At 39.3% G+C, this 26,162-nt stretch overlaps 1 protein-coding gene across 1 annotated transcript; it reads left to right on the top strand.

The window, feature by feature from the left end:
* jak2b (Janus kinase 2b) lies at window positions 1–25,240 on the top strand. The gene is made up of 24 exons (XM_074639130.1): window positions 1–490; window positions 4,602–4,838; window positions 5,786–5,909; window positions 6,018–6,135; window positions 8,814–8,959; window positions 9,700–9,991; window positions 10,269–10,388; window positions 10,608–10,765; window positions 11,918–12,029; window positions 13,064–13,250; window positions 14,210–14,331; window positions 14,501–14,635; window positions 16,124–16,211; window positions 17,174–17,301; window positions 18,396–18,534; window positions 18,872–19,023; window positions 19,228–19,378; window positions 19,748–19,884; window positions 20,475–20,664; window positions 21,727–21,851; window positions 21,960–22,132; window positions 22,480–22,597; window positions 23,278–23,391; window positions 24,328–25,240. The coding sequence occupies exons 2-24, from the start codon at window positions 4,616–4,618 to the stop codon at window positions 24,433–24,435; spliced, it is 3,360 nt and encodes a 1,119-aa protein (XP_074495231.1). The 5' UTR covers window positions 1–490; window positions 4,602–4,615; the 3' UTR covers window positions 24,436–25,240.
* Window positions 25,241–26,162: the final 922 nt, after the last annotated feature.

Genomic DNA, 26,162 nt, shown 5'->3' with positions numbered 1-26,162 from the left:
AGGCTGCGCAGGAGCTGCTGCTGAACAACCAGCTACATGTAGCCTTGTCTCAGTTAACAACATGTCAATAATGTAACCGTCGTTGTACAGCTGCAGCCACAGTTTCTGGCAACAAGAAGTTGATCGCCTGCAGATGAATTATCGGTCTTATCGGAACCAATTTCTTTATAACCGAGCTTGACGTGGTTGTTAGCCAGCTTTAGCTTTAAGTTATGAGACTGACCAGATAGACTAAACGGCTAAAGTTCCTCCGCAGTGAGATGGGTAACTCTGGGCTCACCAAGAGGTAGTTTATGGACCAGGTTAGACAGCCAGAGTGCGACATGGAAATCAGAATATGTCCACATGGATTTCTGCAGTGTGTTTTGTGGCTGTAGTCTGATCTAAAGGACTGAAGTAAAGCTAGTAGCTGTCAAACTCTCTGGCTGCAGCACTGGCCTAGCACGCAGGCTAGCAGCTAACTAGCTGCACGCCTGGCTCATCTACCAAGGTAAGTGGTTTACACTCATTAATAATTCATTGACGGCTTGCTCTGGGTTATTTAAGTGCAAAAACCTCTAATATTAGTTGGCTAAGTAGCTGAAATATAGTTGCATACTCTTGTTTGTATGTATGGTTAGCTAAGCTAGCTCATATAGATAGAGGTGGGTCTGCAGCAGTTAAGTTAATCTATTGACCTCAAATGCAACTACCTTTGTTTACATTTTATTTATTACATCTATACCCTACCTATTTTACAAGTGCAATTACCTCTGTTTACATTACATCTATTTTACATATTTTATTCCTCTAGTGTAATACCTCTGTTTATATTTATTTATTACATCTATACCTTACCTATTTTACAAGTGCAATTACTTCTATTTACATTACATCTATTTTTATATTTTATAATTCTAGTGTAACACTTCTTGTTTATATTTATTTATTACATCTACTTTGACCTATTTTACAAGTGCAATTACCTCTGTTTACATTACATCTATTTTACCTATTTTATTCCTTTAGTGTAATACCTCTGTTTATATTTATTACATCTATTTTACCTATTTTATTCCTTTAGTGTAATACCTCTGTTTATATTTATTACATCTATTTTACCTATTTTATTCCTTTAGTGTAATACCTCTGTTTATATTTATTACATCTATTTTACCTATTTTATTCCTTTAGTGTAATACCTCTGTTTATATTTATTACATCTACTTTACCCATTTTATTCCTCTAGTGTAATACCTCTGTTTATATTTATTACATCTACTTTACCCATTTTATTCCTCTAGTGTAATACCTCTGTTTATATTTATTTATTACATCTATACCTTACCTATTTTACAAGTGCAATTACTTCTATTTACATTACATCTATTTTTATATTTTATAATTCTAGTGTAACACTTCTGTTTATATTTATTTATTACATCTACTTTGACCTATTTTACAAGTGCAATTACCTCTGTTTACATTACATCTATTTTACCTATTTTATTCCTCTAGTGTAATGCCTCTGTTTATATTTATTACATCTATTTTACCTATTTTATTCCTCTAGTGTAATACCTCTGTTTATATTTATTTATTACATCTATACCCTACCTATTTTACAAGTGCAATTACCTCTGTTTACATTACATCTATTCTTATATTTTATACCTCTAGTGTAACACTTCTGTTTATATTTATTTATTACATCTACCCTACCTATTTTACAAGTAAAATTACTTCTGTTTACATTACATCTATTTTTATATTTTATTCCTGTATTTAATACGATGACATTAAAGCTTTCTATTCTATTCTATTTACACTCATTAATAATTCATTGACAGCTCATTCTGGGTTGTTTAAGTGCACAAACATCTAACATTAGTTGGCTAACTAGCTGAAATATAGTTGCATACTCTTGTTTGTTTGTATGTATGGTAAACTAAGCCAGCTCATATAGAGGTGGGTCTGCAGCAGTTAAATGAATCTATTGAAGCTATAAGATAACTGTAGCAGGCAAGATCACAGCCTTGTGATGTGTTTGGTCTGCAGCTATAGTTTCTGATATTTGACTGGATGTGTCCAGTTTAACTGTAATTTGGGATTTGCAGTTTTACATAATAACCTTTAGGTGAGCACAGGACTTGGCATGACAACAAACAGCATCCAGAAACTGTTGCATGTTCCCCCTTTTAGTTGTGACGTTATTCACAGCCCAGATTTTAAATGTAATGCACCTATTTTGTGCTACTGAAAGTCAGAATAATATGCATTTTGGTAAAATGATGTGAGGTATGTTGCCAGGCATCCTTTGTGTGTTTTGCAGAAGTTATACCAAATCCACTAATGTCATAGGTGCCATATCCTCTTTCTCACTCTCTGTGGGAAATATTATTACATCAAACAGCATGCTGGATATATAAGTGTTGTGTTTCTCTGCTCATCGACTAACACACGTATCAATGCTGAATCAATATGACCATTAAAGGAACTGACAACAATTTTGATGAGCAATTAATAGTTTGTCACATACCAAGAACAATACTGACCTTTAACTATTTTCAGTTCCTCAAATGTAAGGATTTGCTGTTTTTCTCTGTTTTGTGTATGGATTGAACCTCCCTTTTTTGGGCTGTTGCAATTCCCTTGACTTCCTTATGACATTTTATGGACTACTACACCATCAATGGATTGGTCAAATAAATAATTGATAATGACAATAAACATATTCGGTGAAGAAAAGAGGTTAGATGCGCTTCAACCATTTCACAAGGAATAGTAAGTAGGCCTGTGTCCGGTGCTCACAGAATAGGGCAACCATGTAACAGGAGAGACTTCAGAGACCAGGTCCAAAGCACGCTATAGCACACGGATTTAAGGCAATCAGCTCTATTAGAGGACTAACGTTTCAATGCCAACTGCGTCTTCATCAGAGTTAAACAGATCTGAGACTCACATAAGTGACTTTTTATGAGTGACAACGTTCATGTACATGTATCAAGAATTATTTAGTAAGAATAATAAATAACATGTATCATAACGGTAAATACATCCAAATATCATAAACATCTTAAATATCTTAAATACCACTCCCTAATGAGGAGCTCCAGTCTACATTGGGTGAGTGGGCTACATTTAGATTATCACTAGATAAAAAAAAATCATAAATAAGGGGATACAAAACATCCCTTAGGGGATGTTGTCACTGATGACAGGTCACAAAACAAAATGTTAGTCTTCTAATAAAGTTGATTGCCTACAATCCGTGTGATTTGGACCTGAAGTCGTTCGTGTTATAATAGTCATATTCACCATTGGCTTTTTTTTGCGTTTAGATGTTTTACTTATTTGAATCAAGGTGTATGTCATTCATTAATGTCAAAATGAAAACAAATCTACAAATTGATCTAAATGTAGTATGAGTATGAAGCAGTATTAATGTTAATGGCATGTGTATTTACCACTCACGTAAGTCAATATTTGGAGGCGGCACCTTTGACAGCGATTATAGCCAAAGCTTTGCACATCTGGACGCTGAAATTTTCTTTTTTTTACCATTCTGCCATAAGGGTGTAACTGGTGAAGTACCTGGACAACAATTTTGGTTTGCACAGAGTCATCACAGCCATAAACCTGTGTCTTTTTTGCAGAAATTAATTTTAGAGTGCTTTTATTTTTATTCCTGTTATCCCTCTCCTGATTTGTACTTTTTCAGTAACCTTGTCACAGAATTGTTTCAAATGCTCCTTTTTCTAAATTATGTAGTTTTTACTTTCACATGGAGAAGTATTTTTTTTTCTGTTGGGGGGAAAAAGTCTAATTAACATCCATTGTGATTCAGCGATGTAAAACATGAAAAAAGGAGAATGAATAGGTTTTACAAGAACAACAACATCATTTATGACTTTCTTTTAATCGTTAGGGTCTCCTCCTGATGAGGATATATCTCTGTTATGCCATACTGACCTCATTTCTGTCATTAATACTGAAAAAAATATATTTGGAAGTTTTGGTAATCATTACAAACCAGTCTGATTTATACATATAAAAACAAGCACCGGATGCCAGCAGTGATTTAGCCTATTCTACATTATGAACGTGGAAAAATACAGCACCCATATTTCATCCCTCAGTCTGATATAATACTGTCTTTGAGGGAAGGGGAGTAGGGGTGGGCTGAATAGCAGCTGTTTGGATTATTCTACTTTGCCTCTGCTGAGTACAAAATGTTTACATCTCCCAGTAAGAATTGTATATAGATTCCTCATGAGAAAGTACACATTTTAAACCTGATAAGCTGCATTGAAAAATGTAACAGGGCTATAAATCTCAGTACTCCATTTACGGTGAAACTACAGTCTCTGATTGTATTTCATAACTCTCGCTGAGAGTTGCCCTATTTTTGAATTAGATTTACAAATTGTTTGACCTTTTTCTAGATAATGGTTCGTCTGCACTGCAACTTTATGTAATGTTGGAATTTTGATAACATTTTATGCAACAGTTGAGACCATGCAACCGAGCTGATCACGATGTTTAATTCATCCCACTTAACTAGAAAAAAGAAGAGAAGCCATTATTCTTTCTGCTGACATTTTGCATTTATCTGATTGAAGGTTGCGTGCTGTTGATGGCCTCCCTGCCAGCTATGGACACTGTGACAGACACATGCCCTCCGGTGCACCAGAATGGGACCGCCCATCGGGAATCTCCGAACACAAGGCCAGCTGCTGCTGTTCTGAAGCTTCATTTCTACCACAGCAGCCAAGGAGCGGCTAACTGCAGCTTCCTCAGCTACCCAGCTGGAGACTATGTGGCTGAGGAGCTGTGTATAGATGCCGCCAAGGCGTGCAGTGAGTACTCCAGCCGCGCGAGACTGCATAATGCACCCCCATTCTTGCGTTTTGCTGTAACCTGGGGCATAGGTCCCGAGATAAGGTTATCAAGAGGCCGCAGCGAAACATATCAGCAGCAAAATTGTTGGCTTGTTCGATGTTCTCAATGCTTTATTTACAGTTTGTCTAGCTTTCTTTACTCTGTTTCAAGTATAAGCAACATATGGTAGCTTTGCTTTGCTTGGTGTGTTTTTCTTTTTGCAGGGAACAATTTAAGAGTCAATAAAAGTGTGATGCAACTAATACACAGAGCAGGGCCGTGCAGGCTGAGGCTAGACTAACCTGCATGTCGTTGGATTCACATGTTATGTGTTTGATGAAAAAACAAACACAACTGACATTTTAAGACAATCTTTATTGATATTTTGGTCACCTGTGTTGGTACTAGAAACATATAGTTTTCTAGTGTGTGTTCTAGAGCATTATCTATCATCATCTAAGTTTCTCCTAATTTAACACAGTTTGTACAGGTATACTTTAGGGCTCGGCGATATGGTCAAAAGCTTCTATCCCAATATAAGTCATTTCATATCTCAATAACAATATCACGATATAGCATGTTTTCTGGTAATTCAATAAATAAATAGTCTATATGAAATAACCACATGGTAAGAACTTGAGTGACAGTTTTAAGTGAGCCTATATCACGATAGAAACAGTATAGAAAAATATATACAATAGACATTTTTATATAGTTTTGACAATATATATCGTCATATTGCCTAGCCCTAGTATACTGTAGTTTGTTTGTCCGCTTAATTTAAATAAATGAACAAGCACCATTAATTAAGATGAAGCTAGTAACACAGTATAGCCAACCTGTACTGTTTTAAAGACTATGTACCATAATTGAATGGAGCACAAGTTTACACATATTGCGGTTTCTCATTGTTTGTCTGCTTTAGGTATCTCACCTCTGTACTGCAACCTTTTTGGTCTCTTCCGAGAGAGAGATCGCTTGTGGTTTTCACCCAACCACATCTTCCAGCTTGACGAACTGTCTACTGAAGATGTGTTTTTCAGAATAAGGTAGCATATGTTATGTTGCGTTTGCTTTGCCTCTTAAGTATCTTTTCCATATTGAAATTTAAATGTCCTCGTGACTTACTGCATTTTCTGTATTACGGTTTACCACAGGTACTACTTCCCTGGCTGGTACAGTGGCGGGGCATCCCGGGCGTATCGATATGGGGTCGCCAAGGGGTCAGAAAGCCCCGTCCTTGATGACTTTGTAATGTCATACCTCTTCTCTCAGGTGAGCACTTCGTCATACAGCCACCGTCTTTATTACAAAAACTGGCTGGAAGTTAGTCCTTTTATATGTGCACTTTTTAAAGAAAAATATTCAGGAGCATGTTGTAATTGCCCAGTATTGTAGATCAGGCATCAGATAACAAGCAGCTCATATCCTTAACAAGTGCACTGACATCAGTTTGTTTGATTACTAGTAAATTTCAGTTGGTTGATAGTAGTAGATAGAAGTAACAAACTATACAATATATAACACAATATATGTAGAGAAGTATAAATAAATAATAAAAACAAGAATAAGAAATTAGAAATATGTACAAATATGTTCATCAGACACATATAATACTGTAAATACCACAGTGTATACGGTGTCCATGGATGTCTTTGGTGAGAAAGATTTCAGTCCGTTGACATACTTTATTCTGTGCTGTAAAAACAGGGCTGCTCATGCGAGCAAGTGGCACCAACAATGAGAGCTGACGAGTGCAGTTATAGCCCTCATGTGAGAGGGAACTCTGTGGGAGCAATTTTGCAACTTGCATGCAAAAATCTGCACCTCAGTGTGCACAAAACCTGAAACAAAATTAAATTCCTACTCACTGTTTTTCGTGTGCACAAGGTTTTATCTGTGCTGAAGGTTTGACAGACCACGGCAGGCTCACAGCAGAGCTATCGTCCAAACAAAGTTCTTGTCCTTATCTGAAACAATTAATTCAGCCACACAAAGGAAAGTTTCTTCATATTGAATATTGGTTACAGTCAGGATGCCACTAAAGGCCCTGACACACCAAGCAAACGGTTGGCCACTGGACAGTTTGGGGTCGTCTGTGAGCGTCTGTCGGCCTAGTTTTTGCGTTGTGTTCCGCACTGTCGGCTCTAGTCTGCCTGTGTCAGAAGCTTTTCGGCTGCGGAGCTCGTCGGTGAGAGATATCACTCTGATTGGCTGTTCAGCTTAAATGAGTCGATGCATGAGAAGAAAAACGGAAGTGAGGAAAGTAAGCCAATGCTCTTCTCATTTTTCATCTTCATCTCATCTGATCAATCCAATACACCGATATTTTCACAACGACATGGTCATCAGGAATGAAGCTAAGTGGTGAGTGAGAGTGGTGTGAAAATGGTCAGCAGACGGTCCTTTATTTCATGTACGTATCATAACAACGGCTTGTATATCCGCCGTCCTCGGTCTTCCGCTTTCCCTTTTTGAAAACGGATACAGACTACCGCCGTCTGCTGGTGTGGAGAGGTATTTCCTCTCAAGCAGGCGCAGAACATACGTGGTAGTCTTTGCGGTGTGTTCGAGTGCAGCTATTTGGCCAAGACAAAGGCAACATGTGGTGACGCAACTGGTGACCTTTGTCGCCGTTAGTTCTTTGATGTTGGCTTGGTGTGTCTGGGCCCTAAGGCTTGATACTGACAAAAAAAGCAGAAAGCTGCACTGGACCCTCAAGACTTTGGAAATTCACATGTTGAAAGTGTGTCAATTTGATTTGTGGAATTTCACCAAATGCTAATTTTAGACCAAAACCAAGTTTGTCTCTTTTTCCAAATACACTCTGTCTTTCTCAAGCCCATTGGCTCCTACTGAAGACGGAAATCTTTAAAGATGTATATGTAATGTATGTACTGTCATTTTAAGAAATGACAAAAAGTAATTTCCTTAAATAGCTGGGCACTGTAGTCATTATCAAGCATTACTCCAAACAGGACTAAAAAGGGCATGTTTTTAGGGACTATTTTCAGCCATGAATTGCAGCTAGTGAAGCACCAGGACAGTTTATGTGGAATCCACTAAAAATAAACGGTGTTCATGGTAATCAAGAAAGACGTCACCCAGTGCACCATGTGGCTCATCTATGTAGTTTCCCATTATGCATGTTTGCCACAGGGCTTCCCAACAGGTTCATCTGGCCATGGATGCCACATTGGCTCACGTCTTCAGTACTTATTAATGCTCCTTTGTCCCCTCTGGTTTTGCGGTGATTGAATGGAGTACATTTTCAATTTTGCTGTCTCTCTCTGTTGGCTGCCTTCCTGACCAAAAACAAGTTGTAATCACAGTTTAGTGTTTTTCCACTCAGCACTTAACTCTACAATATCTGTGTAGGACCGTCGGCGAAATGTACATTTTCAGCTGTATCATCAGAGCCCTGCATGCCCTCAGTGAAGAAAGGATTTGTATAAACCAACACTGCCATAGAAACGATGTGTGTAGTACAGGTGAATCCAGGTAACTGGAGCCAGTATTATGACTGGTGTTGAACCCTGAGTGAACTGAAGGATTATGTGGATTTGTGCTCATGGAAATTTGCCCTGGTGGCTCGGGACCAGACTGAAAGGGAGAAGGGAAGCACCACCGCGGGGGTCATTTGAAGGTGTAGCACATTGTGTGTTTGCAGCCATTAAGCCGTTACACATGCTTGTATTCACTCCGGACAGATGTTGTGTTTCACTGTGTGAAGGATGTGTCGAATTCCTCGCAGTCTAACCTACAGCTGAGCTTCTGTGTTTGTCATAAAATAAGACTATTATGACTTCCAAAGGGAAGTGTGTCTCTGCTGAGTCACCGCTCAAAATGTCAGCTGAGTCATATAACTGGTTGGCCCGTTTCCTAGGATCCTTGACCCCTGAACTCAACGTTTACAGTAACTATAGGCTGCCTGTGTTACTCTCTGTGTGCAGTGGAGGAATGACTTTGTCAACGGCTTGGTGAAGATCCCCAACTCCCACGAGACTCAGGAGGAGTGCCTCGGCATGGCTGTACTCGATATGACCAGAACAGCCAAGGAGAGACAGATGTCACTGTTGGACATCTACCACACGATAAGGTACTAGTGAAACACAAAGGCTGCTTTTCATCTGATTCTTAGGGAATTATCTGAAAAGAACACCTGCTAAGCACTAATTGATGTAATGGTGTAATTAGTGCCAGAACAAAACCTGATTTTCTGCACTGATGCCAAGAAGAGTTTTTTTTCGATATCTTACTTTGAATAATATTAACACTTAATTCTACAAAGCCTTTTGTGGTTGTTTACCAAAACAAGCCAATGTTCTCGAGCATATCAATGTTTGCTGTCTTAACAAAAACAGCTGTACAAGAACTCAAAATAGTCTGAAATTAGCAAAGCTGTGGTTTGAATCAGGAAATATCTAATCAGAGAATAAGTTTAAAAAACTAAGAATCTGAGAGAGCTTTCAATGGCAACTTTTTTCGATTTGTATGTGATACAAACATATTTTTTTCACAATTTCAGTACTTTTTGAAGTCAAAAAAGTCCTAGTGACTTGCGTAGTGTTAGTCAAAGCTTAAAGTTATTTTTATTTGACACAAAAAAGTTTGTGTGCAACTTTAATGTTCAAACTTCTAATCTGTACTTCTATGTCTTGTTGTTAAATGTTTCATTTAGCGCCTTATTATGAGCATTAGACAGCGTTAAAATGATAAGGAATCCCTTTCGCCACTAAAAGTATTAAGAAAAACATATTTTTTAAATGCACGAGACATACACATTTGTATACAATGCTGATACATAAACAATCATGTTTCCCTCTTGCTTACTTCTAGCTACAAGTCATTCTTGCCAAAGGATATGAGCGCTCAGATCCAAGTCTGCAACTTCTTGACGCGCAAGCGAATCCGATTCCGCTTCAAGCGCTTCATCCAGCAGTTCAGTCAGTGTCGGACCACAGTGCGCGACCTAAAGCTCAAGTACCTCATCAGCATGGAGTCCCTGGAGAAGGCATTCTACACGGAGACCTTCCAGGTCAGGGAACCGTCCAGCGGACAGCTCATCATCCTGGTGGCAGCAGAAAGCGGCATCCAGTGGTGTCGAGAGAAACTGAAAGATTCTGACCAGGTTGGTATCATGAGTGTGGGCGATAAGCGTTGTTCTTTTTTGCCATGATATGTTTTACATGTTCAACAAGTAGCTGATTTTTAAATGAGGCCTTTAGTTCCCAGATCACCTCCATAAAAAGCAACAAATGGACATCCGTGCATGGGTCATAATTCCCTAAGAACTTTAAATGTCACCCAAAAACATAGAATTGTGTCCCCAAGGATTGTCCTTTGTTAGTTTGGTGGCATTACTGATAATATTACTACAAAAGTCATTTCTTATGCCGTTTGTTCAGGAGCTGCAGACCTTGTGTGACTTCCCTGATGTCACTGACATCAGCATCAAACAGGCCAGCAAGGAGGGCGCTGCAGAGAGTCGGGTGGTCACCATCCACAAACAAGATGGCAAGAATCTGGTAATTTCACTTTACTCTTTTTTTAACCAGATAAAGAAACTAATTTTAGACCACAGCCAGTTTCAGTCACACTGGTTTGCTATCTCAGAGCGTGGCTGTAAAAGTAGAAAAACATTAGATTTTAGAGGCATTTGTTTTCCTCCCCTGCTCTTTGGAGATAATTGGAGAACGGTGGAAGTTTACACATGACGTCTTAATGTGTTTTTTTGTATATTTCAGGAGCTGGAGTTCCCCAGCCTGTCTGAAGCCCTCTCCTTTGTGTCCCTCATCGATGGCTACTATCGGCTGACTACAGACGCACATCACTACCTTTGTAAAGAAGTGGCTCCGCCCAGGCTTGTGGAGGCCATCGCCTCCCATTGCCATAGCCCCATCTCGTAAGTGAACAATAACAAAGCTCAACTTATATTTTACCAATAGCATTAAGAAGGGCTTTCACTTTCTCAGAAAATCAAGTTTGAATGAATAAGAAGAAAAACATCTGTCATTTTTTTATGCCCCCGTGCCGGCGACAGCTGTTGCCAGAGCATTTTGTTTTCGGGTTGTCTGTCTGTCCGTCCCATTCTCGTGAGCGCGATATCTCAGGAACGTCTTGAGCAATTTTTTTTTATCACATTAGGCACAAACGTCCACCTGGACTCAAGGATGAACTCATTAGATTTTGGTGGTCAAGGTCACCTCACAAAACACGTTTTTGGCCATAACTCAAGAATTCATATGCTAATTATGACAATTTCACACAAATGTCTAACATGATAAAATGATGAAGTGATGACATTTTGGACAGACATGGATGTAAACTGCAACTTGACTGGTTGGCGGAGGCATACAACCGCAAGATGTTAATTCTAGTTTATTTTATTAATTTGATTGCAGCCTAATCTTGAACTATGTTATAAGAATGACTTGTTATGCTAATTTGTGGTGTAGGGCTGTAACGGTTTGTGTATTTGTGCCGAACTGTCATGGTGTGGTGCGTGTAGCCACGCGCAGAATACACTTTATGTAGATTGATGCATGTAATGTGAAACCAAAGTTCACAAGCGTGAGTTCTGCCCGAAAATTTTTAGCCGTACGCCATCAAGCAGCATGCAACATGTGCTGAGGTTTGCACAACAAGGTGATTAGTATGCGAGTCAGCAAGGGCAAATGAAACGCCGGAGCTGGAAGACCCACCTACGGGTTCCCGGTCAGCTCCAACAGCATGTGTGTAATAAGACGAGGACAGTGTGTCAGTGTTGTTCTCAGTGTTTATTCACAGTTTACATTTTACTGCTTAATACAGTGCATTACATAAATGTTTCAGAGCTTTGAATGTTTGAATATAGCCAAGGTGGAATTAATTGAAAAGCTCCTCCTAATGCACATTTTATTTTTTATTTTTCTATTTACATCATTTATGTATTTGAAAATCCCTGCCAGCATTCCACAGGTGGTTGGTATTCTTGACATATCCTAGCAGGTAATACTGCATTCCTCAGCGGAGATGCAGTTAAATAACCTGCTGTGCATTTTGTTTTTTGTTGCAGAATGGAGTTTGCCATCAACCGGCTTCAGAGGAGTGGAAACAAGCGAGGATTTTACATTTTGAGATGTAGCCCGAAAGACTATAACAAGTATTTCCTGACTTTCCCTGTTGAGGTAGGTAACACACACCTGTGGTAGCTGGCTCGACACATTTCATCATGAGAATTAATAACTTAGGGGAGAGTAAAAAATTAAATACAGTAAAAAATGATCCTGTTGTGTGTTGACCGAGTCTAATCGTACTTGCTATGGACTTACATTTTATCAGCTGCGTTTATGCCTCTATGTTGTTTTTCTCTTGGTATGTGTGACTCATATCGTTGGAAATATGTTTATAGTGGTGCCAATACAGCGTCTCAGATTCAGTGGCAACACCAAAACCTTTTTCATTACCTTACCTCGCTGTCGTTGCTGATTTTTAAACCTTTTTTTTTTTACCATTTTGTTTCATATAATCTTTAACGCTGTGACAAACAGAAGAACTTGGCCTAAATAGAATAAAAACTAATAAAATGATTTAACTCAAGAAATATCTGATATAAGAATAAGTAAACGAGACTGTGGCCGTGCTAAGACTGACAATAGCACCACTGTGTCCCAAAAACAAAATGTTCTCATTTTAATGACGCACAGAGGGCTCCTTCAAAAAAGTTATGTGGCTCAAACTTTAGTGACACATGCTAGACAGAATACCTTGCAGCATTTCACTGTTGTACAGTTATAAAATCCTGCCTCAAATAAGTATGAACTGGTGTATCATAGTGTTTGATAAGCCTTCAAACTGGACTCCCTGGTTTCATCTTGTTACCTGTAACGTAGCAGCACGCGACTGTTGTCGTTCTAAACATGACTAAAGAATCTGACCTCCATTCTGTGCCAACTTGACACGATTTTTAGTACTCAGAGCAAACACAGTTTGGTCATACAGGGTCGGTACCAAGCTGCACTATATACGACTACATGTAGAGTAATGCATTTTATAAAGAGCTTCTTGTTTTATTCCCCCAAGTGTTTTTATTGTACAATTGAATCCTGTGTCTCAGTCAGAATCAGACTTGGTGTTGTTGTGTTACTATCGATTCCATGACTGAAACTGTAATTATATGCATTTCAACCATCTGCCCTCCTCTTTGTGTTGGGTGCTGTAGGTGTATGATGCTGTAGAATACAAGCACTGCCAGATAACCAGGTCTGCCACCGGGGAGTATAACCTGAGTGGAACCAAAAGAAACTTCAGCAGCTTGCAGGAGCTTCTCAGCTGCTACCAAAAGGAAACTGTGCGCTCTGACAGCGTAATTTTTCAATTCAGCAAGTGCTGTCCACCTAAATCCAAAGGTAAAACTGATAGATTTGTCCAGGGCTGTATGTATTCTACTGTCTAATGTGTAGTGTAAAAACTAAACCATTATATGCTGCAAGATTTATGTATACATGTATAATTAAAGTTGAAGCGGGTGTAGCTGATGGATGGATGGAGTCCATGGACCTCCAGCTGTATGGAGTTCATATGCTGCTGAATACAGAGACAGTGTTTTGGACTCTTTGTTCCCAAAGAAGGAGTCAACTGCCCTGCACAACTTAACGCTCATGTAGTGCACTCTAATATGACGTGAATATTGAAGTAAAGTGGTGAGGGAGAGCGTTCATTTTCAGAATTGGGATTAGGGGTGAAACGGATCACTAAACTCACGGTTTTGATCGTATCACGGTTTTGAGTCGCGGTTCGGATAAGCAGAAAAAAAGGGAGCAAATATAACTTTTAGAGATGCTCCGATCACGTTTTTTTTTGCCAAAGCTACAGATTGCCGATCAGCGATGAGCCACATCGACCGATACAGATCGTTTTTGTTTTTTTTATATATTAAAATGTTATCCTTTTATTTTCTTATTGTCATCTTTAGTGGTTATTTGCATCAAAACACACAATTCAAATGTTTAGGAAATAAAAGATTGTATTTTTATTGATAAATAAATCAACTACGGTCCATTACACCACTAACTGGGATACATGGAGTATAAACTATCAACCTGGATGACTCAAAGGCGTCTCATTCATTGTGCTTATGTAGTTAGACCGAAACTGGTCTGAGCTGGGAATTTTAACAACGTGGTGGATCCATTTCCAGAAAATGATGATGAAGAAATGCAGAGTTTCAACATGTCACATACTCCACTTCTGACTCACATTATGTTTTTCTCTTTCAGTTTGATCACTTTCAACTTAGGAAACTACAAATCATTTTCTTGAAAGTTTGGTTTTCTATAAGATAGTTTTCCTTTCTCTCCACCAACAGAAAAGTCCTGCCTCCTCGTGTGCAGGAGCAACAAGGGCTCTGAAGTGCCTCTATCTCCGTCTCTACATCGACACATCAGTCAGATGGTGTTTCACAAGATCAGAAAAGAAGATCTGGAATTTGTAAGCTTGGTTTGCATGTTCAGGACAATCATATGTCTATATTTCCACATCTGTCTAACTATTCGTTACATGAACATGTATTATAGTCCACTATTATTGTGTTGTAGCACTAAATCACTATACCACCATCCTATATTGTGCATTTTACTAACACATCATGCCCTTTCAGATGGAGAGTCTCGGCCAAGGGACATTCACCAAGATCTTCAAAGGGGTCCGCAAGGAGCTGGGAGATTATGGACTCGTGCACCAAACCGAAGTTGTCATGAAAGTCTTGGACCAGGCCCACAGGAACTACTCCGAGGTCTGTGGCTGCTAAAATTGTGCAAAACGTTTTGTTTTCACAGCCATAAATTGGTTATTGGTAAAATGTAAGAACACAAAAAGATATTGAAGGTTGGAGCAGGTTTTTGTTTTGTTTCTGTCGAGGGAATTAAGTACATTTTATGATGAGTTAATAAGGCTTAAGCCCTAGTTATGCTTTCCGCATGGACGGTCGCACAGACCTGGGCTGATGCGGAATCGTGACGAGGAAAATGTTCTACTTCGTGTGGGTTTCTCCTCGTGGCAAAATAACTCTCCCAAACTGTAGGTGACAGTATATCGAAAACGCCAAGCATTAGTACGGTGAAAGAGAGAAACTTTAATTCAGAAGATATAATACAGTTGTATTTTCTGTTTAATAAGGAGAATGGTTGTAAGGATATTTCCTTGACAGAGCCAGAGATCGGCACCCTCCTCTGCTCTGCCGAGGAGACCTAAGAGTAGATAAATATATTAATTCAGTGCCTTTTAAATGGGGGCGTCAACCTCACGTTTACGAGCATATTGTTGTAAAAATAGACTTGAACGCAAGCCTGCACGGAGCCGGTGCAGACAGCTGCATAGATTAAAATGAGAGCGAATCGGTAGCATGAGACATGAGAGTGAAAAAACATGTGTGATACGTTTTCGGTCTAAACGAGGAGTTAGACAATTGTGGTTTGTATTCATTCAATCAAACATTACAACAGTGGTTGTCGCAGAGATTTGCACTCTACTGAGTGCACTTTTCTAGTTTATTTTACTTTGGTTTCTTGCACTTCTCTGGATATTCTTTTTTTTAGCATTTAGTCTCTTGCGGATCACATTATGGTAGTGTCGAACTTATTTCTCAATTAATTGATGTAAACAGGTTTTTTTCCCCCAAAACCGATTAATTGTTCAAGTCATTTTGTCCAACATTCACTGTCTTGAGCTTCTCAAATTTTAGGATTTGCTGCTTTTCTTTTTCATTTTTATATTTTAAGTTTTTAATATTATATAGTTATTATAGCCATTTTCACAATTTTCTGAAATTTATAGAGAAAACCATTAATGGAGGAAATACTCCAAATATAAATACTCCACTTAAAGGGTACAGTAGGTTCACACTTTTTCAAGTCTGTCTAAAATAGTCAAGTGCTCATACAAACATTGAAACAGGATTTGCTTGCTGTCATAATTTCTCCTGTTCATACTGGCCATTCATAAATCTTTATTAAAGTGCTTCCGGTGTGAGTGATGGGGCACAAAATCAAAAAGAAGTTTATTTGACACTTCAGCAGTCTGAGTCAGACAAATCACGCAGATTTCTTCCAGTTAGTCTTTTTTAATGCAAACTCACTCTTTTTGTAGACCTGAAAAATTGTGAACCTCTCCTTTAATTAAAAAATGATCGTTAGTTGTTGTGGTTGTTGGTGTATCTTTTTGTCCATCATGGGCACATACATAATATGGTTTTCTATCTTCTCTGTCTCCTCTTGTCCTCCAGTCTTTCTTTGAAGCTGCCAGCATGATGAGCCAGTTGTCCCATAAGCACCTGATCCTTAACTATGGTGTGTGTGTCTGCGGAGAAGAGAGTAAGTCAGCCTTAGAGACACACTCGCAACTTGTTACGCTATAACCAATACTGTATGTCCTCGTTTGTCCTTACAGTGAGAAGAAAAAAAGAGAACGTTGTAACACACATTCGTTGAGCTTATGTCATTATGGTGTCACGATGTCAAGAGTCTGCCATGCTCCGCCACTGTATAATCTTGACCAGATTCTATGAACTCGAGGCTCAGAGCAGTGATTAAACTAATGGGCATAGTGGGCTATTCTTAGGAGGATTACAATCCCCCGCCCCAGAAACTTTCGCCTGCCCTGCTCTCTCTTTACCTCATGTGACTTCTGCCGCTTTCGTAGGTTTGCTTTCTGCTTTTATTATCAGAACTGACATTGATTAATTGGAAATTGTAATATGATTTGTAAAGAAAAATCTATGATAGCACCTTTATTCTTGTTGGGTAGTGAATTTTTCTTATATTATATTTCGTTGTTGAGTTTCTGTGTGTGTATTTGGTAACTAAGATGTACATTTTTGGATAATTATCTGTACTATACCTGCAGAGATACACTAAATGAAATGTGACATCGAGATATTTTAATTACAATAGAACATCATACAGCTGTCTAAAACCTCAAGAGTAAACACCCCAGTGTTCATTTTACAGTGAGAAATCCAAATATGATCTTTACTCTTTTACTTATCTGAAAAAGTGAAAAACACTGAAAACAAGTGTGAAACGATGTTGCTGGAAGTAAAATCCTCAATAAGTGAACGAGGTTAAATGTTAAGTACACCAAATATATAAATAAATATTTAAAAGACAATGTTATGCTTTATGTGCTAGATAATGTAAAAATTAACCTCTCAAGTGTCCTTGTCAAAAGACACTTTCCTGCTCTCTCCTTGCAGCTCCTTATGTACTTGCTGACGTAAAATTGATGTTGTATTTAAGAATTGGGTTGTAATCGCACATTTTTTTTTCTTTTTTAGATATCATGGTGCAGGAGCATGTGAAGTTTGGTTCCCTGGACACCTACCTGAAGAAGAACAAGAACTCGATAAACATCCTGTGGAAGCTGGAGGTGGCGAAGCAGCTGGCCTGGGCCATGAACTTCCTGGTAGGAATTTGTGTGTAATGTTAGATTTGATGCCAAGTTATTCAAGTATTGATGAATATCAATTTGGGCTATCAAATTAACATGATAATCAGTTTTAACGCCAGTAATTTCTTTAACGCAACTTGCGATTTTTAGACTGTAGCGGGTTCAATTTTAAAGCTAGAGTGAAGATACTGGTATCATACCAAGGAGGCTAAATAACGCTCCAAACTTGCACAAAACTTTGGTGAGGAAAAACTAGCCTGGCCATTTTCAAAGGGGTCCCTTGACCTCTGACCTCAACATATGTGAATGAAAATAGGTTCTATGGGTACCCACAAGTTTCCCCTTTACAGACATGCCCACTTTAAGATAATCACATGCAGTTTGAGGCAAATCATAGTCAAGTCAGCACACTGACACACTGACAGCTGTTGTTGCCTGTTGGGCTGCAGTTTGCCATGTTATGATTTGAGCATGTTTTTATGCTAAATGCAGTACCTGTGAGGGTTTCTGAGCAATACTTGTCTTCGTCTTGTGTTGTTAATTGATTTATAATAATAAATATATACATACTTTTGCATAAAGCAAGCATATTTGTCCACTCATGTTGATAAGGGTATTAAATTCTCCCTTTATGCTACATTTTCAACGATAAAAAAATGTGCAAATAATTTGCGATTAATTGCAATGAAATATTTTAATCGATTGACAGCCCTAATATCTATTTGTGTGCTGCTCGTATTTAATTTGGTACACAAATCGTAATAAAAAACTGAGTTAAATTGTAAAAAGAAACTGTAAGAAGAGTGATTAATTGTTTTCTTAGTGTTGGTAAGAGACTAGTCTGAGTCACTGGGTGCAGGCTGGGTATAAGCCAGCGTATCCTATGCAGCATTCTCCTGCAAGGGCACTGTCGCCGCATACTGTGCTTAGTGTCGCTGAAGACGATTGTGATTGGTTTAAAGAACTAGCCAGAGTGTGTTTCCCCTATAGCCGAATGTTAATGTGTGGAGCCAGACCTTTCTTTAGAGCTGACACAGCACTGTGGAGATAGGTCTGTCTATGTGAGACTATTAAGAGACTGATTTATCTCTCCCTTTCTGAACCTGCAGGAAGAAAAGCATCTTGTCCACGGGAATGTCTGTGCTAAAAACATTCTTCTGATCAGAGAGGAAGACCGGCGGGCTGGAAACCCCCCCTTCATCAAACTGAGTGACCCCGGCATCAGCATCACCGTCCTGCCCAAAGAAAGTGAGTTCATGTCTGTCCTCACCTTAGCTGTAATACACCTCTTTAATCAGCAGGGGGCGGCCGTTTAACAAGGTTGTGTTTGCAATGAGATGGTTCCCTCTTAAATCCATGTTGTATTTGGATTGTTTTGTTTTGTGTGATGCTTAGTTACAGAAAACACAGGTAAAATGACAAAAGACAAAAAAAAGGAGTTTTATTATAAGAGAATGGTTGCATTATGTTAATTCCTCACTACTAATTTGCAATTAGTTTATAAAATCAAAGTTAATCAGCTGAAGTTCTGCCTTAAAAATGATTTACTAACAGTGGTGGGTTAAATGTTTTTGTTTTTGATCAGTCCTGACTGAGAGGATCCCTTGGGTGTCCCCTGAGTGTGTCGAGGACCCTGCCAGCCTGAGCCTGGCTGCAGACAAGTGGAGCTTTGGCACCACCCTATGGGAGATCTGCAGTGGTGGGGAGAAACCTTTAGCAACACTGGACAACTCTAAGGTAGGGCTGGGTGGTGTGACCTCAAATATATATATACTGTATCAACGTATATATATATATATTGTTGGATTGATTACGATTCCTTTGATTACGATGCCTTGATTCTGTTTATACCGATAATAAAATGACTACATGATTTTATCTATTTAGACTTCCTATCATAAGATGAATCTGCACATTGTCCACCTTACTTTTGTCTCACAGAAAACCCTGTTCTACGAGGACCACCACCAGCTTCCTGCACCAAAGTGGACTGAACTGGCTAACCTGATTACCAGCTGCATGGACTACGAGCCCGCGTTCAGGCCCACATTTCGTGCCGTTATCCGTGACCTACACAGCCTCTTCACACCAGGTCGGTGTCTACGCTCCTAATAGTGTTACGACAGGGAATCTAGGTCACACCAGTGTGGAATCTCAAATGTCTTCAGACACACACCCCTTGACACACATTTATCATAGGGTCTTCAGAAACATGTCAGTGAAAAGGGAGACCCGGCTCCTGTCTTTATTAGGGCATTATTAGCTGCTAATTGGAATGAGATGAGGAACGGAGTAGGGATAGTGTTCGAGGAATTCTTCAGCATTTTGGGAATGTTTGGAAGTTTAATTTAATATCTGTGTAATTAATTTAGAGATTGGTCCAAGATGCGATTAGCTTGTTGATTCCTGAGCTGTCCATTTATCTCTTGAATGTTCATGATTTTTGTCTTTGTGTCCCCAGACTATGAGTTGATCGTGGACAGTGACATCCTGCCAAACAGGACGGTGGGCTCCGGCTGGTCGACTGGCGGCTTTGAGAGTCAGGAGCCGGCTCAGTTTGAAGAGAGACACCTCATATTCTTACAGCAGCTCGGCAAGGTATGAAGACGTGTGCTTTAAAGAGCAAATCAACCCATGTTGACCCCTTTTCCACTTAAAATAAGATTGCGTTTGGCATATGTTGTCATGACGTTTTTAGACTTCTACTCATGCCTCATTAATTGAGCCCTAAACACAGGCAGAGTTTATGGGTATTGTATCTAGATCTAATGAGTGGATTATTATAGGATTATCATATAATAAACTAGAGCTGCCCCCTCTTGTAAGTCTACTAAGAATGTCTTTGGTTGAGGACAGCCCTATAATAAACAATTAACTTAGATGCTTACATGTTCTTGTCATGTCAAATAATTTTTCAGCTATTTGTTAATTTGCAGATATAGTAATAGAAGTCCATAAAATACGCTTTGCACAACTCTTCTCCACTACACCATGCTTTATTCACCAAATGTTTTTCGGCTGGCGTACTGCAGAAGAGTTTGGGTGTAATGTGCTATAATCTTGCTGGACTTACATTTTAGCTCACACTGGTCTGAACCTCGCTGTATTAAGAAATAGAGTGAAATCTGAAATCAAACTATGAGTAAAAAAAAAAATGACAGTTCATTTAAGTTGCTCTTCTCTTAAAGGGAAACTTTGGCAGCGTGGAGATGTGTCGATATGACCCGCTTCAGGACAACACCGGAGAGGTCGTGGCTGTGAAGAAACTCCAGCACAGCACCGCAGAGCACATACGAGACTTCGAGCGAGAGATCGAGATCCTGAAATCTCTGCAGCATGAGAACATCGTCAAGTACAAAGGCGTTTGCTACAGTGCAGGTACAGTTGGCCTATAATTAATACCTCCTTTCTCCTAATGTTCCAGCACTGAAAACGTTTCCTAATTTGGGGGGAGAATTCGAAAAGTTACAGAAAACTTGCTGCACACATCCTGTATACTTTTCTCTACAGATTTACCACTTATCACCACGTCTGCCTATATACTGTAGATATACTGTAGATTTTTTTCTACTAGTTTCAGTGACGAGCAAAACAAAACTTTGGTCAACGGATTTGTACCAAACTTTATTATAATATCAGTGCATTTACTGTAACTATACTTATAATATAATATAATATAAACCAGCTGTATTGAACATCAAATGCAGTTTATCTATCAGTCAATGAATGTGAAACTGAGTGTCTGTCACATAAATAGAGTTCATATATTAAACACCAAATATGGTTAGCACATTCTACAAATGTCCTCACCAAATAAATATTACTTTAGTTTTAGTTAACATGATTTAGATTCTCTTTTTTTCTTTAGTTGTTGATGGACATCCACTAAATATAACGTCATTGTATCCATCCCTTTTTAATGATAAACAAGCTATATCAAACAATTATAATTTTGCTACTACTCATTCTCAGTATCAGCCTTATTATTGGTAAATGAGGACAGTACATTCAGAGTTGTCAGCAGGGCAGGAATTTCACCTCGATGGCCCCTCTGTCTGGCTTTGATGCCCTTTTTTCGCCGTTTTCTCCTCTGCCTCTTTACTGTCAGTACGGTTTTCAGACACCAGTGCCTTTTGTTGAGATTCTGAATTCTTATTGGCAACATCAAGTGAAATGCTGCACACATAACCAGTGGTGGGTTCGATTTTGAGCCTGGTATGAACTGCTGGAAAACCGGGCTATTTATGACGATAGTTTGAGATCAGGCGTAGCTGTGCTGTGTTCCGGCTGCCCTGGCATTTGGCCCTCAAAATATTGACAACACTAAAAGACCAAGTGGCCTGGTTGTCAGTCAATCAAGGAAATCTTTGCAAGTTCAAGACTTTGTGGCTGCTCGGTCCTTCTGGATGGATGACACAGTTTCTTTTTGGTTTCTCTCAGGACGACGAAATCTGCGTCTCGTCATGGAATATCTGCCCTATGGAAGTCTGCGAGATTACCTCTTGAAAAACAAGGAGAGGATCGACCACAAGAAGCTTGTGCATTACACTTCACAGATCTGCAAGGTACTTCCCTTTTGTCCTATTTATCCAGTTTTGTCACATTATTTGTGGAGCCGCTGATCACTGAAGCTACAGATACAAAAATATGTTGTTTTTCCTGTGTGTTCACAGGGTATGGAGTACCTGTCAAGCAAGCGGTATATCCACAGAGACTTGGCAACACGAAATATCCTTGTGGAGAGTGAGCTGAGGGTGAAGATAGGAGACTTCGGCCTCACCAAAGTTCTGCCTCAGGACAAGGAGTACTACATGGTGAAAGAGCCAGGAGAGAGTCCCATATTCTGGTCAGACTCCACACTTCTGTTGTTGTTATCATTTTAGTATCTTTGTTCTCTCCATAGCAGAAGTCTCCACCCTCCTCATGATGCGTTACAGAGTGCTGCTACTGAGTGCGACTTAATTTAAGAAATCAAAATCAGCCTTTTGTTGGGGTTTGACGCAACGTTTCCTGTTAATAATTCATGATTGTTAATCCAAGTTAGGAATTGTTGTACCATTATTTTATTTTTTGTTTTTTGCTGTGATATTGTTTTGGATTCAAAACTGTGATACCTGTCCTAGTGTTGAACTCACAACCTTTCTAAGAGAAGTAAAACAGGGACAGACGATCACACTTTGTGCTATTTTCTAGGTATGCCCCCGAGTCATTGACCGAGAGCAAGTTCTCTGTGGCATCAGATGTCTGGAGCTTTGGAGTGGTGCTTTATGAACTCTTCACCCACAGTGACAAGAACTCCAGCCCACCAGCAGTACGTGAAAACACACACTCATGCATGCATGCACTGGCTTTTTCACTGACTGTTCAACTTTTCACTTCGCTTTCACAAACCATAGTCCATTTGGTTCGTCCGAATTATACTTTTGGTTTGTTTTCTGATTGGGTTCAGTTTCACAATGCACAAAATAATTTATAGAGGGACGTGTACGAAGGAGCGAATTTAGAGCTGCCACTTCTATGCAGGGAATCACAGACTGATATATTGCTGTCTACATTTTTTCATTTTGTCTCAGCACTGATCGACTTTATAAACGTCCCTATTTTTGCCGGCTTTATTTAACATATTCTGTATGTTCTCTTCGGCCCATATGTCAAACAAACATCGGACTTCTGCAAAAGTCCAAGTCAGTCCTCTCCCACTCATGTTAACCTGTCGTTTAACTGTGACCATCTCAACACACGCCCACACAGGCTGCCTGTGTTCTGGTTCGCTTGGACGCGGTCCGAAACCACCTCTCGCAAGCGGTCTCGGTCCGTTTGTTTTCCGCTCCATCTACAAAAATGCCGTTGGCCAGTTCCCAGTGCTATTTAACGGCATAATAAGTGAATGAGTCATTTTTATTATCTGTAAGGATCTTCTTCTTATTTTCTGTAAATCAAATAGATTTTTAAATCTATTTTTGTCTTGGCTGTCACCATTCTCCTTCTCAGGTTTTTATGTCCATGATGGGGAATGACAAGCAGGGGCAGCTGATCGTCTATCACCTCATTGAGCTCCTCAAGTCAGGCAGCAGGCTGCCTCAACCTCTGGGGTGTCCCGCTGAGGTAGGAACACTGCTGTTTACTCTCTGACTGGTTCCACTTGTCACATACATGTACACTTACATACGGTAAACATACTGTGTATACTTGCACTCATACAAGAACACTATCTCACCTACATGTATATGTCAATGAGTACTCAGGTGATTTGTATAGTCTCTGGTAAATAAACTGACACATAAATAAATACAAATTCATATGCAGATTTGTAGTATGCAAACAATTTGTATTTGCTTAGCCAATGCAGAGCCTTGCCGGATTACGTTGCCTTGGGTTGCGGCAAAAGTTGAATCAGCTTCAGTATTCTTGCGGGGCGACCGTGTGGTTAAAGGATAACTTTGGTATTTTCAATCTGGACCCTATTTTCCCCATGTTTTTGTGTCTAAGTGATTAATGGCGACAACTCTTTCTGAAACTGGTCCAGTATTGAGGGAGAACGCTGCAGACGGCAGCCACTGAACCGGTTGTAATGTAATCGCTCGGGGCAGCGCCTCACCGTCAATGTTTGTTATTGCCACTGACAGATGTTATGGAAAGGACCCTACAGAGAAATAATATGTTCTTTTTACCGTTGAGGATTTGCCCCGAGCGATTACATTACAGCTCATTTAGCGACTGCAGCGTACTTTCCTCAATACTGGACCAATTTTAAAAAATGTTGTCCCCATTAGTCACTAAGACACAAAAACATGGGAAAATATGGTCCAGAATTACCCTTTAAGGCACCAAATAAACATCCACAGTTCAACTCCCAGCAAGGGGGCCTTTGTTTCCATTCCTTCTCTTTCCCAATGTTGCCTGTTTCTCTCACACTGTCTGTCAGATTAAACACAAAAAAATGTCATTTCCATCAGGAGTGACTGACCTGTAATGATTTTTGTTGTTTGCTCATCTCTGGAACTCATCCATAATTATCTGTCTTCCTGCTCTTTCTCTCAGATACAAGAGATCACGGAGGAGTGCTGGGACAACGACCCCGGCTTGCGTCCTTCTTTCAAGGAGCTCGCCCTGCGCATCGACTTGTTCAGGGACAGTAAGGGGTTTTAGACAGAATAATCACCCAAAGTGCCGTGCTCCTCTTCAACCGAGTCGCTCTTAACGTTGTTGCCCTGTTTGTGGCAAAGAAACACAAAAGCCAAAACAAGGTCCTTCTCCTGGTTAGTGCCAGCGTGTGGCAAAGCAGCTTGTGACTGGAAGAGTGATGGTTCGAAACTAGGACCAGCTCAAAACTACTGCCAAGGTGCCTTTAAGCAAGGCACTCAACCCCCATTTCTATAATGGAGTGGCATAGTGGCAAGCAGCAGAAAGGAAATGAAGGCTCGGATGCAAAGAACTGTTGAAGGTTTTGTTGGTTCAGTTAATCTTCCTGGAGAAAGTTTTAAAAGAAGATTTTGTGGAGACTGTGAGTAGACTATTGCCAGGCCTAAAGCTAGAGATGCTTGTGTCAAACAAGTTCTGTGTGTGTGTCTGTGTGTGTGTGAGAGAGAGTGTGTGAGAGAGTGTGTGTGTGTGTGTGTGTGTGTGTGTGTGTGTGTTGTGTCGTGTCCATATAAACAGCTAGCAGGGCTAGCTCTTGCCACCCCCTTTTCCCCTCACCTTAATAGAAATGGTCTAATAGAGCCGAGTGTTTTCTATGTATGTGTGTATATACCTACAGTTTATTTGTGTACATATGTCCAGAAAAATTTTATAATTTTATAAAATGAAAATATAGTAAATACTATATTTGAACTACCAGCAAGATGTCAGTTTAAATGAAGTACATACAAAGGTGATTTAAAAATCCGTTATTGTTTTATGTTTTCATTGTGAGAGGTGGTGTGAAAATTAAAGAACAGTTTAATTCAATTTATATCTGTTAAGCAAATTCTTGTGGTCGATCGCTTTGAAACTCCTCATTATTTCCACAGTATAAATGAATGTATGCTGTGACACCAAAACCAGCTAAGAAGCTCAAGAACAAATTACTCATGTTTTGAAATTTTAATTTATGGGGAAATGAGACAAGTTTCTCAATACACATATAAATCTGAAGCATATCGGACAATGTCATTTTGTTGATTATGACTAGAAAAGTTAGTAGGATGTAAAAAACTGCATTAATATATCAGTGCATCTTACAAGAAAGGAAGTTGATCATAAAGATGACACAAGTTGAGCTAGCCAGCTCCAGATTTAACACATGTTGGTTTACATTTGCATAAAGCAAGCTTATTTCAAATTCAAGACCTTTATTTGTCCCTGAGGGACAATTGGTTTTGCCGTAGTAGCAAACAACAACATCTCATCACAATAAGACAATATACACATACTGTACATTCCCACATACTAAAACACTGAAAAAGGTGAAACCTTGAAGAACCAAAAATGAAAAGAGTTACAATATTAAGATAATGACAAGAACAGAAGAACAGGTATGGGTGGATGTGCTGATACTACCTGTACTTTACGGCGTTGAGCAGTGAAATGGCCGAGGGTATGAAAGGAATTTATATCGGTTAGTTTTGACTAATGGTGGCCTGAGGCGGGAACCAGAAGGCAGAAACTCAAATTCTGAATGCAATTATTTGTTCACTCCCATGTTGATAAGAGTATTAAATACTTGACAAATCTCCATTTTAAGGTACATTTTGAACAGATAAGAAATGTGCGATTAATTACAATTAACTATGGACAATCATGCGATTAATCGTGATTAAATATTTTAATCGATTGACAGCCCTAGTATTTAAAATTTTTTACACAGCTCTGCAGATTCAAGCTGACAAACACAA

The sequence above is a fragment of the Sebastes fasciatus genome, chromosome 6 (genome assembly GCF_043250625.1).
Source record: "Sebastes fasciatus isolate fSebFas1 chromosome 6, fSebFas1.pri, whole genome shotgun sequence".
Taxonomy (NCBI): domain Eukaryota; kingdom Metazoa; phylum Chordata; class Actinopteri; order Perciformes; family Sebastidae; genus Sebastes; species Sebastes fasciatus.
The sequence above is the reverse complement of the archived record's forward strand: the minus strand, read 5'-3'. Positions and strand labels throughout refer to the sequence as shown.